General features: G+C 47.1%; 1 protein-coding gene across 1 annotated transcript in view; it reads right to left on the reverse strand.

Moving 5' to 3' along the window:
* Positions 1-14,449, reverse strand: part of ADAMTS2 (ADAM metallopeptidase with thrombospondin type 1 motif 2) — a 245,389-nt gene that overhangs the window by 17,725 nt on the left and 213,215 nt on the right. Inside the window, exons 11-13 of the mRNA XM_060008222.1 lie at positions 8,670-8,815; positions 5,603-5,778; positions 4,318-4,451 (exon numbers count right to left, since the gene is read on the reverse strand). Of these exons, the coding sequence (XP_059864205.1) occupies positions 4,318-4,451; positions 5,603-5,778; positions 8,670-8,815 (456 nt within the window). The remainder of the gene's footprint in view (positions 1-4,317; positions 4,452-5,602; positions 5,779-8,669; positions 8,816-14,449) is intronic.

A 14,449-nucleotide genomic window follows, 5' to 3' on the forward strand; every position in this document is an offset into this window, starting at 1 on the left:
GCACCCCTTCTTAGCAGTTCCTGATGCAGGGGAAGGAGAGGGGGCTTTGGAGCAAGACAGACCCTGTGTGCCCACCCAAGGACCAGCCTTTCCCCCTCACTCATCCACTTGTCTGGACAGTGTGACCTGTGGAGGGCTCTGTATAGCCTAAACAGGGCCTGGTCCTGAAGCTGCCCTGCCACAGCACGCTGGTGTCCTAATGGACATATCAGACATGGCCTCTGCCCCTTCTCCCGGCTGTCCATGCAGCGCAGCCCCAGAGGCGGTCCCTCCATGGCTCGCACCCAAAGCTTAGGCCAAGATGTCCCTCCCTCACACTGCCCCCAGGAACGATGTCCTCTTCAGTCTGTCTCGGGGTGTCTGGGAAGGAGGTGACAGGAGTTGGTAGGAACACTTTTGCCTTCATTCTCTCAACCAATCCTCTCAACACTGTCCACTCTAGTATTGAAAATTGTTCCACACAGAGCAGGGACGTTCCTTGCCCAGGGCCACCTGGCAGAGGCAGTAACAAATTCCGGTTCTGTTACTCTCTATAGCCCTGCCGATAGCACACCATTCCCAGGGCCCCAGAGCTCTGCGGGGAGCAGACCCTGGGTCTGAACACACTGCCTGAGGCCACTTTCATATCCATGACCACACTCAGCAGGGAAGACAACCTCTCCTCCTAGCTGGTCTGCTCGCTGTCTGATCTGAGTGCACCATAGCACCACAGGTTTCCCTCTTTGCCCTGGCTGCCAGGAAGCCCAGAGCCAATTCACCCTTCAGGATCCGCCTATCACCGCCTCTTGTGAGACTGCTTCCTTTCCCTTTGCTCTTTGGTTTATTTATTTTTTTTGATACATCTTTTTCGTATTTTATTTTTGCTTTTTTAAAATACACACTTTAAAAATTTTTTTTATTGCTTCACAATATTCTGTTAGTCTTGCTCTTTGATTTCTGACTTTTGTCTTACAAAAACCTTTGAGGGCAGGGTCTCTAGACTATGAAGGGGCTACAGAGCCACTTCCTGGCAATGCAGTCTCAGAGAAACTTCGAGTTTGTTTCCACATTTGTGACATGGAGTCAGAGCAGCAAGGCCTGCCAGGGCTGTTGCCCAGATGAGAGGATATGGTCCTTGTAAACAGTCACACGTTGCCTGAAGGATGAAGCTGATGCTGAGGAGGAGGGAAGAGAAAGAGGGGAGGAGGGAGAGGAAGGGAGGGAGGGGAGAACCTCCTGTCCAGCCAGGGCAGTTGTGATATTGTGATTTATGATATATATATATATATATATATATATATATATATATATATATATATATATATTTGGTCTTCATCCAGTTTCTGGCTAGACCTCCTAAAACCCTTGGAATTTTCTGTGGTGAGAGCCATAAAGCTGTCTTTATGGGGGGGGTTGAGTAGGTGGTCAGTGACCCATTATTTAGTCAGTCATGCCTGTAATGAAGTCTCCATAACAACCCAAAAGGGTGGGGTTTGGAGAGCTTCTGGGTTGGTGAACACATAGAGATTTGGGGACAGCAGCATGCTCTGGAAGGGCCTGGAAGCTCCATTCCTTCCTACATACCTTACCCTAAGCATCTTCCATCTGCCTGTTCCTGAGCTATATCCCTCTATAATAAACTGGTAATCTAGTCACTGTTTTTTGAGGTCTAAGAGTCACTCTAGCAAATTAATTGAACCCAAGGAAGGGGTTGTTGGAACCTCCAGTCTACAGCCTGTTAATCAGAAGCACAGGTGACAACCTGGACTTGTGATTGGCATCTGAAGGCAGGGGGCCGTCTTATAGGACGGAGGCCTTAACTTGTGGGATCTGATGCTATCTCTGGGTAGGTAGTGTCAGAACTGAGTTAAATTTTAGGACACTGCCAACTAAAAATTGGCACTTGCCTTCTGCTTCTACAAGGATTAGGTCACTAGCCACTGCAGTCGCTGACCTTCAACGCACCAGAAAGTTCAGGGTGGAGATCAGGAATGAGGCACTCTTGTGCTCTGGGAAAAACTGGCAGAACAGGCCTTCAGAGAGTTAGATATTTTCAGGAGAAGATTTTATGAACCCATAAATTCTTGCATCTTCTATCTAAGAAAGCACCAAAATCATTAATGGTGACATCTGCTCCTGGTGACCAGCAGCAAGCCTCCGCCACGATGTGTGCTTGACCGCACGCACCCGCTTTCACTAAAACCACATATAATACTGACCTCCGCTTACCTCTTTGGAGCAGCTCCTCAGAGCTATAGTCCTCATTTTGCCCCAAATAAAACTTAACTAACATCTCTCACATTATGCAATTTTTTTCAGCCCACAACATCCAGCTGGTGTCAGAGAATTGCTTGTTGGACAGGTAGGGGAAAATACCCCAAACTGGGATTGGAATCAGAATCTTTATGGCCTCATTTAATTCTTGATTCCCTGCTCTGTGTGTGTGTGGTGTGTGTGTGTGTGTATGTGTGTGTGTCTTTATTCTCCTGCCATGTCTTTTGCTATCATTTCTCTTTGAAGCTTCCTGAGTCATTGTGTTTTGATGTTCTCTCATTGACAGCATCCACTTGGATATTAGATTCTTTTAAGAGTTTCACATTCACATGTATTGTGAGGACTCCTACATTTTATCTTATCACTCCCATTTCCTTTGTGTGTTTTCGTTCTTTCTGTCTCCTTTGTTTTCTAACTTTTGCAATGTGACCATATATAAATGTAAACATTTTCTAATTATGCAAAACTCTATCATTCTACTGTTATCTGTTCAAAGTCACCATTAATTAATGAAATACCCTATTCTTCTCCAGTTGTCAATGTCAGGAGTGAAGCTCTAGACACGTCCACTAACCAAGAGGGTGAATTAGTGTTCCTACTTCCCTGTTATGTTTGTACCATACGCACAGCTGCCATCTAAAGCTACTTCCACTACTAGATGTTTCCCACGCCACGGCCTCTCTTAATCAGAGTTTTTAATATTTTCTGTGTGTTATGATGTTTTGACATCTTAAAAATCTTGCTAGTCAAGAAGAGCTAGTCAGTTCTTAGGGACAGCAATGGAAGCACACCTTTCATACACAAACCAACTGATTCCTCCCTTTATCAAACTCTCACACACTAAGCCAATATGTCTCTGCCCTAAATCATCCCAGGGTCAGATACCAGGAATCTAGAGACCACTCCTGCCAGAATTATTCAAACTGGCCAATCCCAAGCTGTTTACTCTGCTTGCCTTGCCTTTCCCATGGAAACCCCAATAAAAGCTTTGGCCCAGACTTTCTCCTGCTCCCTCTGCCTCGCAGCTGAATCTGGTGCTTCTCCATGTGGCCCTGCACAGCATGCCATACCCTTCCCTCAGGAGATGTAAGTAATCAGTTCTTCTTTCAATGGCACTGACTTCTCTGTGTCATCATTTGGTCACCTCCATCAATTAGAACCCCTCAGGTACAGGGGAGACACTGCTGTCCTTAAGTATTTGGCTGAGTGTTTGGAGTGTGAGCAGACTGTATGGCCTGCCCCCCCTGCTGGCTGCAGTCCTACTGAAATCACGTGGTTGGAGAGAATCCCTGAGCTTGCCTCCAGCTACTCCACACCCCACCTCCCTGCTCTTCCAGCCTCACCCGTCTCCGCCAGGGGCCCTGTGGCATTCTGCCAGGCTCTTTGCCAGGGACATCCTGAGGATGCTCGTTTCTCAGGAAGGTGAGATGACAATCAGCCTCTCGGACACCTACAATCAGTTTCATCTACACAGAGGCTTCCAGGTATTTCTAGGGGACGGGCCAGTTCTGCACTCATGTTACTATTTTATGCCGAGTGTGCCCCACAGTTGTCTCTTGTAACAGCCTAAGATCGAAGCCAAAGACAATAAAGTAACAGAAAACACAGCAGGGCATTTCTACAAAGAGCCAAACCAACGAGAGCCATGGTGGGCCACCCTGATCGAGGGTAAGCTGTCCAGTGCCCAGAGGAGTGCAAGGACATGGCAGTGCTTCACAAGGGGTCCCCCAGGGACCATGTGCATCAAGATCACCTGGTAAAACTGGTAAAACTCATGCTCTGGGCCACAGCCTCAACCTACGTAAGCAGAATCTCTGAGGTGGAGCCCCAAGCTCCTCAGGTGGTTCCTCAGACTCGAGTCTGAGAACGCTTGTCATGGAGCGGGGCAGCAGGGAGCAGGGGGTGGGAACCAACATTTGCTGAGAGCCTGCCCTGATCTAGATGCTGTTTGCAACACTTTGCAAGCTCAACCTCAGTGAATCCTCCCAAAGCCCCAAAAAGCGGAGGCCGTGAGCTGCGGCTGCCCCTGCTCCTGTGGCACCGCACTGGCCTCGTGGCACTCACCCTGCAGTCCCCGCGCACGCAGAGGCTGAAGGCGTCCTTGTAAGAACAGCGCGTCCCATCATGCACCATGCGCTTCATGGACACCACCTCCCCAGTCTCCTTGGACTCACAGTAGAGGTGGCATCTCTCTTTGGCTGAAAGGGAAGCAGTGGGGTGTTGGTGAGGAGGGCCAGCTGCACCGCTCACTTTGCTTGCAGTTTCCTTCCCAAGTTTGCTAAAGGGAAGCACCCTGCAAGGAGAAACTCTCACCCAGGAGGGTCTTCTTATGATTCACCCAGCCCCCTACATGCCTGCCCTGGGCCAGGAGAGAAAGCGAAAGGGGGCAGATAACTGCAACCCCCTTCGTGACCCTGTTGTGTGGGACTTAGGAAGAGCTTTTCCCAACTGAGCCAGGCTGTTGTTGGTGCAGCCAGGTCTCAGATTCCCGAGGCCCTGCCCAGAGACCCCCATATCGAGGGGAAGGGAAAATGGCTGTTTGCCAGGTCTCTACCTGGAGACCCTTTTCAGTCAACCTCTGAAACCCCAAATGAGATGCCCCCTGATTCAGTCTCGGGTCTCTGGCACCTTCCCTTCTCAGCATTTACCTCCGTGGTCACTATGACACCACGTCATTATTTGATTTTTCGCCAGACCAAAGCCTCGCTCTGAGAGGGGGATCTGTCTGCTCCGGCACCGCCTCTTTGAATGCACACGTGGGGCTTGCAACAGGTGCTCAGCCGGTGTGACACGCATGGGGTGATGGAGACAGCAGAGCATGCCCCAGTCCCCACTCCCCTCCTCTGCCCAATGCCTGGAAGGAACAGAAACTGTGTTTCTCCATCATTTAGTGGGAGGGGGACCCAAATGAAATATAAACACTCTCATGCTCGAAACTACCAGACTTTTCAGTTCTAGGAGCCAACAAATGCCTTTTGATGCTTAAACCAGTTCAAGTCACTTGGAACTGAGAGCTCCCACTGAAAGATGAGAGGTCAGAAGTAACCCGATTCCTTGGCAGGCTCCTCCCCTGCCCTCCGCCTCACGGCTGAGCCAGGGTAAAGGTGCAACGCTAGCCTTGCCCACTGGGTGGCGAGCACAGGAGCCTGGGGCCAGCTGGGCCCCGCCCTCTTCGCTGCCTCCTTGGCCAGGTGCAGTTGTCTGGCTCTTCTGGGATTGTAGTCCTGCCGTGAGCCCCAAGCCGGCAGCCACCCTGCCCAGGGTGGACTCTGCTGGCATGCCCATGCAGAATCAGTGGTCCAGTGAGCCCTGGCCTGTACACTGAACGCTCACTCCCCTTAGGGCTCACCATCCCGGTGCTCGTGGGGCAGCCAGTGGTGCTGGGCGTCACCATGCTCGAAGTATAGGTCCCATTGCCGGCACTGCTCCTCACGGAAGTCAGCCAGGGCGTCAGGGCAGTCCTGGGAGTTGCAGAGCTGGAAATCGTAGGCAAGGCCTGAGCAGGTGCGGCCCCCATTGGCTGGGCTGGAGGAGAAAGCAGAAAGGCCTTGCAGCTCGGTGCCAGGAAGAGGCCAGCACACGGGGTGCCACTTGTGGGATCTGGGGGGAATCCATGATCCTTGGGGGTCAGGGGGCAGCTCTGCTGAGTGAAGGGACGCGGCCTTGCCTTGTCCCAGCCGCAGGACCTGGGCTATCCCCCAGCCTCCAGGGCCTTGGATCATCACTGTAGAAGGCACTGGTAATCCTCTCTCGGGGGCCCCATGGGAAGGGAGCATCTACTCAGCCCCTGTGCACCCCCCACCCCCATCCCAGCTCCTGTAGCTGTGGCGGTGAACCAACAGTGAGCTGTAACAGGGTGTTTAGGTTCTGCTGTGCCTCCGGCCATAAGCCCCAGGGTGGTGGAGCTGCGTGAGCTCCCCTACATCTGGGCCTGGGCCTGGGCCTCACACACGCTGGGAACTCAGAGCAATTCTGAAGTAGTGGAATCTTGTTACAAGTGTTCTTAACAAGTGTCAGGTACACAGCGGACACTCCATCTCCAGCTTTCCTCCACCTCAAGAAAACTTGGGCCGTGTTTCTGTAATTTCCTTACTTTGTTGAGAACACCAGCAGTCCACAAAGCACTAACCCCACAGGAAAGGCACCAGCTGGTGGCCAACAGGTGCCCATGGCAGGCAGGGTGATGGGGTGTGGCAGGCCAGCACCCTGGGAGGAGCTGGGGAGCTTCAGCCAAGCAGAACCCAAGGCCCCCCCCTGAGACTTGGGCAAAAGTCATGTTCTGCTGTGATGATGGATGTATAGCATATAGCACTGTAGAGTGAATGATGGAAGGGGCTGGCTTCCATGAGGCTCCTTGCACAGTGCCATGTTCTCAGGGGAAGTCGGTGGAAATAACAATCTGAGAAATCTGTGGAGAAAGAACCAAGAAGCCTCAGTGTTTGATGGGGACCATGAAAGAAAGGGTGATTTTGAGATTTACACCAGGGCCACTGATGGGACCACAGACCAATGACAATACCAACCAGAGCATCACCAGGAGGGGGTGCAGCCCTGGGTGTAGGTTGGGGAGCCCAGGGGCATCGTGCAGCAGGAAAAAGCAGGAAGGGGTCGGGCTGTCGCTGGAGCCCCGGCCAGCCCAGACAGGAGCCATACAGATTCAAATGGAAATCCATGATAATTCCAAGAGAATGTGAGTTGGAGAATTCAGGGGAGGCCAGGGAGGAAGAGAAATTGAAGAGCTTGAGCTCATGCTGTAGACTGTTTGCAGTTCTGCAATCAAAAGAGTGGCGAGGCAAAGAACACAGAGGGAACTCAATCCAGTGAGCGGGGGCCCAGCTGGGAACCTCAGGAGTCTTCACACTGGCCACAGTGTCCCAGGAAAAGCTACTGAGCCAGGGAGCAGCAACTAAAGATGGGGCAGCATAAGGCCCAGCTGTCATCTTCAGGAGGACACGTGAAAGGGGAGGCCCACGGGGCTCACTGGCATTGCTGTGGGGCCTGTGGGTTCTGAAATGCTCTGGGCGCTGCAGCTGTGCGTATTCCCCACAGATGCAATTGAGGCTGGCATAAATGAACCGTGCTCAGAGCTCTGTGTGGCGCATCTGTGTTGTCTGATGGTCACTGATGTGCACGGAATGCTGGCACTGACCAGGGGTTAGCTACTCTCCAGGCCCAACGGTGTTTGTGAACAGATGGAATGGCAGGCAGTTCTGGCCGTTTTGCTCACGTCACTGCTGCCCCTGTCCCTTGCTGCCACCAAGAAGGCTGAACCAGCCAGAGGGGTAAGAAAATCCCTAGAGTGCGCAGGTGGGGAGGGACAGAACATAGAGCACCCAGAACCTGCATGATCTCCCCCAGGGCCAGACCTGGGGGTGAGTCCCCTGGACCCCAAGAGCCCAGCATCAGACACCACGAGGAGTCAGGGCCTGGTGGGGGGAGAGAGGGGTTGTCAGGCCAGATCTGCTCTTCTGACTGCGCACCCTGGACCAGAACCTGGAAGTCCTCACCCAGCACACTGTAGCCTCTGAGCTTCTAACTTCTTGTCTTGTCAATCTCATCTTGAGGCAAGTGTAATAGCCCTAGGGGAGCTCTGAGGATAGCACAGGGGATGGGGCCTGCCTGGGAGGCAGGATGGGGAGCATGGTTGGAGATGGGAATCCAGCGGGCCTTCAGGCAGCCTCTCCAGGCTGTTTCTCCCCTGGGCAGCTGGGAATGGGTGGCATGTCACTGACCCTGCCTCTTGCCTGATTGCAAACAGCTGCTCTCCTGCTCAGGCTCCCGGCATCCTGGGGCCCGAGAGAGCCCTCCTCTTTAACCCCATTGCCCCATCTCTGTTCCTCCTCCTATTCTTTTTTTTTTTTTTGTGTGTGTGTGTGTGTGGTACGCGGGCCTCTCACTGTTGTGGCCTCTCCCGTCGCGGAGCACAGGCTCCGGACACGCAGGCTCAGCGGCCATGGCTCATGGGCCCAGCCGCTCCGAGGCATGTGGGATCCTCCCAGACTGAGGCATGAACCCGCTTCCCCTGCATCGGCAGGCGGACTCTCAACCACTGCGCCACCAGGGAAGCCCTCACCTCCTATTCCTGATGCCCTCAACCAAGAAGAGCAGAGGAGGTCGGTGTCTAGAGTAGGATGCAGGCCAAGTGGGAGGAATGGCCCTAGGCCACCAGGTCAGAAGACCAGGTTTCCAAGTCTCCAGAGCTGGCTCTGGCCCCAGCAGGCTATGTGGCATGAGCCCTCCACTCTCTAAGTCTCAGTCCCTCCCAGGAAGATGAGAAGGGGCCAGAGCTGCCTGCCCTCACATCGTCTCCAGAACTGACATCCGCAGGGGTCTTGCAGGATAGGGTTGGCTAGCAAGGGCCCTTGGGGACTGCAGCTGCCACCGAGGAAGGCTAGGAAACATCAGGGCCAACTCACTGTGGGTTGTCGCACTGACGGGTCCTGAACTTCACACCTGTGCCGCAGGTACGTGAGCAGGAGCCGAAGGGACTCCAGGCGCCCCAGTTGCCATCTCGCTTGAGGATGTCAGGTGTCAGCCAGATGCAGTGTCCTTTAAAGCAGTGCTGAAAGACAGAAGGTCACATGCCCCCCACCCTTCAGCTGCAGTGCCCGTGATGACTGCCTGGCCCTCGAGGCACAGGGAGAACAGGCCCTACTCACCCCTAGAAGCTCAGAACTTCACTGGGAGGCATGGTAAGGTGTTGGCCCACCCAGCTTCCCCTGACCACCACCCTGGTGTCCCACCATCCTCAGTGCCTTGTTCAGCCTACTCTGTCCCCGCAGCCAAAGCCCACCCCACACCGTGTCTGCAGGATGAAACCCCCGGCCTGGTGTGCCCACACAGCACCATTCATAAAGATGTAAGCGGCACATCAAGCCAGTGACTCTAGAGACATGTAAGGTCTACTGTTTAAGTAAAAATAAGCAATTTAAAAGAAATATGGAAACGAAGGATAGGTGATATGTTGACATGGTAAAAATTCATGAATATAGTTAAGTAGAACATTGGAGTAGAGGAAACTCAGGTCTACAACTTGAATCTATCACTAGTCCAGAGAGGAAGCTTATACAATTTAGGGCCCATTTGAATAAGATTGCAAAATTAAAAATACTAAGTTTGGTATAAAATGGAATATTGATTTAGAATTAGAAAATATAAAACAAAAAATTTAAAAACTGACAAATACCACAAACCACCAAAAACAGAGAACAATGATTTTTTTCAAATTGATTGATGGACACAACATTTCCTGCAGTTCTAACTGTATACTCTTTCATGCCCTCTTCATATGACAATAATTTTGTAGGATTGTATTCCATAGGGAGAATAGAAAGATAATGCAGTCATTCCTCAGCAAGCTTTTTCTGTAAGGGCCAGATAGTAACTGTTTTAGTCTTTGCAGGCTACATGCTCACTATTTCAACTATTCAACTCTGCCATTAGAGCATGAAAGTGGCTACAGACAACATATAAATGAATGGATATGGCTGCATTCCAGTAAAACTTTGTTTACAAAAGCAGGCAGCAAATGGAAACTTCTAGAATGGAGCTGTAAGAAACTTGGTGAACCTTCTCCTCAGTAAAACAACTATTTAACTGGTGAAAATTATTTTCTAAACAAACCATTTAAATTATCTGGACAACAATTACTGACTGTATAGCATGGGGAACTATATTCAATATTTTTTAATAACCTATAATGGAAAAGAACCTGAAAAAGAATATATATAACTGAATCATTTTGCTATAAACCTGAAACTAACACAATATTGTAAATCAACTATACTTCAATTAAAAAAAATAAAGTATCTGGAAATTGTCCTAAGGTCAATACAACAAATGGAGAGAATTTACTAAATTTTGGTAAGAATAGTAAAAGTCTATACATATGAGCCACAACCCTCTCCCATTCCTTCCCCATCTCAGTGTGATGGAGGCTTTACTGCCTAAAAGACAGAGGTCTTCGTCTCCTCAGCTCCCAGTCTAGGGCTATAGTTTCACCCTGGGAAAGGCAGGCCACTGGCATCTCCCATACCTCCCAACACTGTGTTGCAGAAAATCTGCTCCAGTCAGGGAACTCCCTTTGCCCACCCAGTCCTCACTCCCAGACTGGAGGCTCTACTCCAGGTATGGCAAACCAAGAATACAGTACTCTAGTAGCCCCTTCTCTGGCTTCCTTGTAGGGCAGAGGTTCCATGCTGAAAGGGAAAAGCCAAGAAGACTAGAAGCTACTATCTCTATTCAGTGACCTATTCGTAGACCAGGAGTGTCACTCTGTAAGTGGACCACCCTGCTCCTAGCTCCAGCGCAGTGGTGCAGTAGTCTTCCCAGAGGGAGAGGCAGAACTGAGAGCTCCATAGCTCACCCTAAGAGGACTAACTTTATTTGGAACAGAGCATGAGGAAGTTCATGCCTAAGGGCATTGTCAAAAACAATAGAAATCTTGGTAGTGAGCAACTAAGAGGAGGCCAGTAGCTCCACAATACTAGTAAGCAACAAGTGAAATGGTAAACCAACTAGAAGTGTAACCAGGGAAAAGACAGCTAAGAGCCCTCCTGGAGTCTGAGCAAGCCTCAAATATTGGTAACACCCTGCCTCTGTGAAGGGTCCAGAATCTGATTAGGTCAGGCTGTAGACAAGTTGTACCCCAGGGCAACTGTATCAAAAACTATACAGCATCAGCTAGCAGCTAGTGAAAGCTAATTGGGTGTGATAACAATAGAGGCAGAACAGCCAGAAGTTTAGCTGGAAGATCAAAGAAAGAGACAAAGAGAACCTGGCTAATCCCACTGTTCTGGGGGTGGAGGTGGGAAGCTGTGTGGCCCGGGTGACTATGCATATGCCCAAGGCTGTGATCTCTGAGGGGCAATATCAACATCTGCATGCTGCAGGGCAAATAAAATTTATTGAAACAGTGCATCCAAGTCACTAAAGAAATAAACAGGTAAACAAGCAAACAACAGCACAACAAGGTCTAGGGGAATCACTATCCAGAGTTTCTTCAATGTATCATCTAAAATGTCCAGTTTCAACAAAAATTTCTGAGACGTGAAAAGAAACAGGAAAGTGAAATCTATACACAGGAAAGTAAGCAGGCAACAGAAGCTGCCTTTGAGGAGTCCCAAATGTTAGAATTAGCAGACAAAAATTTCAAAATAGCTGTTATAAATATGTTCAAAGAACAAAAGGAAACCATGTCTAAAGAACAATGCCCCACCAAATGGCATCAGGAAAGAGACAGAAACTAAAAAACACAAACAAAAAGAAAAAGAAATTATGTAGTTTAAAAGTAAAAAAAAAATGAAAAATTCACTAGAGGGCTCAGTAGTAGATTTGAGCTGACAAAAGACTCCATGAACTTGAATATAGATCAATAGAAATTATGCAATCTGAAGAGAAGAGGGGGAAAAAAATAAAGAAAAATGAACAGAGCCTCTGAGAAACATGGAAGACCATAAGTTCACTGAAATGTGCACAGTAAAAGTGCCAGAAGGAGAGGACACAGAGAAAGGAGTAGAAAATATTCAAAGAAATAATGTTTGAAAACTTCCAAAATTTGATTAAAAACATTAACATACACATCCAAGAAATTTAACCAAGTAAGTTAAATGCAAAGAAATCCACACCCAGACACAATATAGTCAAATATAGAAAGACAAAGGTAAAATGTCAAAAGAAGCAAAAGGACTCACTGGAAGCCCAATAAGATTAACAGCTGACTTTAATCAGAAATAATGGAGGCCAGAGGTAGTGGTGTCAACCAAGAATCATATCCAACAAAACTACCTCTCAACAATGAAAGTGAAATAAAAATATTCCCAGATAAACAAAAACTGGGAGAATTCATCGCTAGCAGACCTGCCATATAAGAAATACTAAATTAGGAGTTTGGGATTAACATACACACACTACTATATATAAAATAGATAACCAACAAGGACCTACTGTATAGCACAGGGAACTCTACTCAATATTCTATGATAAACTATATGGGAAAAGAAACTGAGAAAGAATGAATATATGTATATGTATAACTGAATCACTACGCTATACACCTGAAACTAACACAACACTGTAAATCAACTATACTCCAATAAAATTGTAAAAAAAGAAATACTAAAGGGAGCTATTTAGGCTGAAAGCAAGTGACACCAGAGAATAATTCAAATCCACATGAAAAGACAGAGTTCTGGAAATGGACAAATTTCTAGAAAGACACAGACTACCAAAACTGATTTAATAAGATCTAAAAATTGGAATAGACCTATAACAAGAGATTGAATTAGTGATTTAAAACTTCTCACAAAAAATAGCCAAAGCCAGATGACTTCACTGATAAATTCTACCAAACACTTAAAAAAATTAATACCAATCCTTCAAAAACTCTTTCAAAAAACGGAAGAGAAGATTTTCCCAATTCATTCTATGAGGCTAATATTACCCCAATACAAAAATCAAAGATGTCAAAAGACAAAAACTACAGAACAATATCTCATGAAAATAGACTTAAAAATTCTTCAACAAAATTCTAGCAAATCAAATCCATAGTAAAAGATTATACGCATTACCAAGTGAAATTTATCCTAGGAATTCAAGGTTTAACATCTGAAAATCAATCAATGTAATAAACCATATCATCAGAATAAAGGAAAAACTGTATGATTACCTCAAGACTCAAAAGATAAAACTGGCAAAATCCAACATCCTTTCCTGAAAAAAGCACTCAAAAGACAGGACTAGAAGTTCCTCAAGCTGATAAAGGACATCAGTGAAATACCCCAGCTAACATCATGCTTAATGGTAAAAGAATGAATGCTTTCCCCCTAATCAGAAGCAAGACAAGGGTGTCTGATCACACCACTTCTAGTCAACATTGTACTGAACGTTCTAGCCAGGACAATTAGGCAAGAAAAAGAAGTAAAGGGCATCCAGATTGGAAAGGAAGAAGTAAAACTATCTCTATTTGCAGATGAATTGACCTTCTATATAGCAAGTCCTATGGAAACCACTAAAAAACTATTAAAGTTAATTTTAAAAGTTCAGTGAGATTGCAGGATTCAAGGTCAATATACAAAAATCTATTGTATTTCTATAAACTAGCAATGAATGAACTGAAAATGAAATTAAGAAAACAATTCTATCAGGGACATAGAGAACAGACTGGTGGTTGCCAAGGGGGAGGGGGGTGGGAGAGGGTTGGATTGGGAGTTTGGGATTAGCAGATGCAAACTGGTATATATAGAATGGATAAACAAGGTCCTACTGTATAGCACAGGGAGCTATATTCAATATCCTGTGATAAACCATAATGGAAAAGAATATGAAAAAGAATATATATATATATATATTTGTATAACTGAGTCACTTTGCTGTACAGCAGTAACATAACATTGTAATTCAACTAAGAAATTAGAAGTATTTTGAGTTAAAAAAAGAAAACAATTCTATTTACAATAGCATCAAAAAAACAGAAAAAGAAAAAAACCTTAGGAATAAATTGAAGAAAAAAATGCAAAACTAGTACACTGAAAACTACAAAACATTGTCAAAAGAAACTGAAGATCTAAGTAAATGGAAAGACATCCCATGTTCATGGATCAGAGTTTAATATGGCAGCACAGTCATACCTCAGAGATACTGCTGGTTCAGTTCCAGACCACCACAATTAAGCAAATATCAAAATAAGGAGAGTCACATGAATTTTTTTGGTTTCCCAGTGCATGTTAAAGTTATGTTTACACTATACTGTAGTCTATTAAGTGTGTCATTATGTCTTAAAAAACAATGTACATATTTTTTTTTTTTTTTTGTGGTACGCGGGCCTCTCACTGTTGTGGCCTCTCCCGTTGCGGAGCACAGGCTCCGGATGCGCAGGCTCAGCGGCCATGGCTCATGGGCCCAGCCGCTCCGCGGCATGTGGGATCTTCCCGGACCGGGGCACGAACCTGTGTCCCCTGCATCGGCAGGCGGACTCTCAACCACTGCGCCACCAGGGAAGCCCAACAATGTACATATCTTAATTTAAAATATTTTATCGCTAAAAAATGTACATATCTTAATTTAAAATATTTAGTCTCTAAAAAATGGTAACCATCAACTGATAATGCAGGGCTGCCACAAACTTTCAATTTGTAAAAAAAAAAAATGTAATGTCTGCAAAGCACAATAAAGCAAAGTCCAATAAAACGAGGGTTGC

The sequence above is a fragment of the Delphinus delphis genome, chromosome 3 (assembly GCF_949987515.2).
Source record: "Delphinus delphis chromosome 3, mDelDel1.2, whole genome shotgun sequence".
Classification (NCBI taxonomy): domain Eukaryota; kingdom Metazoa; phylum Chordata; class Mammalia; order Artiodactyla; family Delphinidae; genus Delphinus; species Delphinus delphis.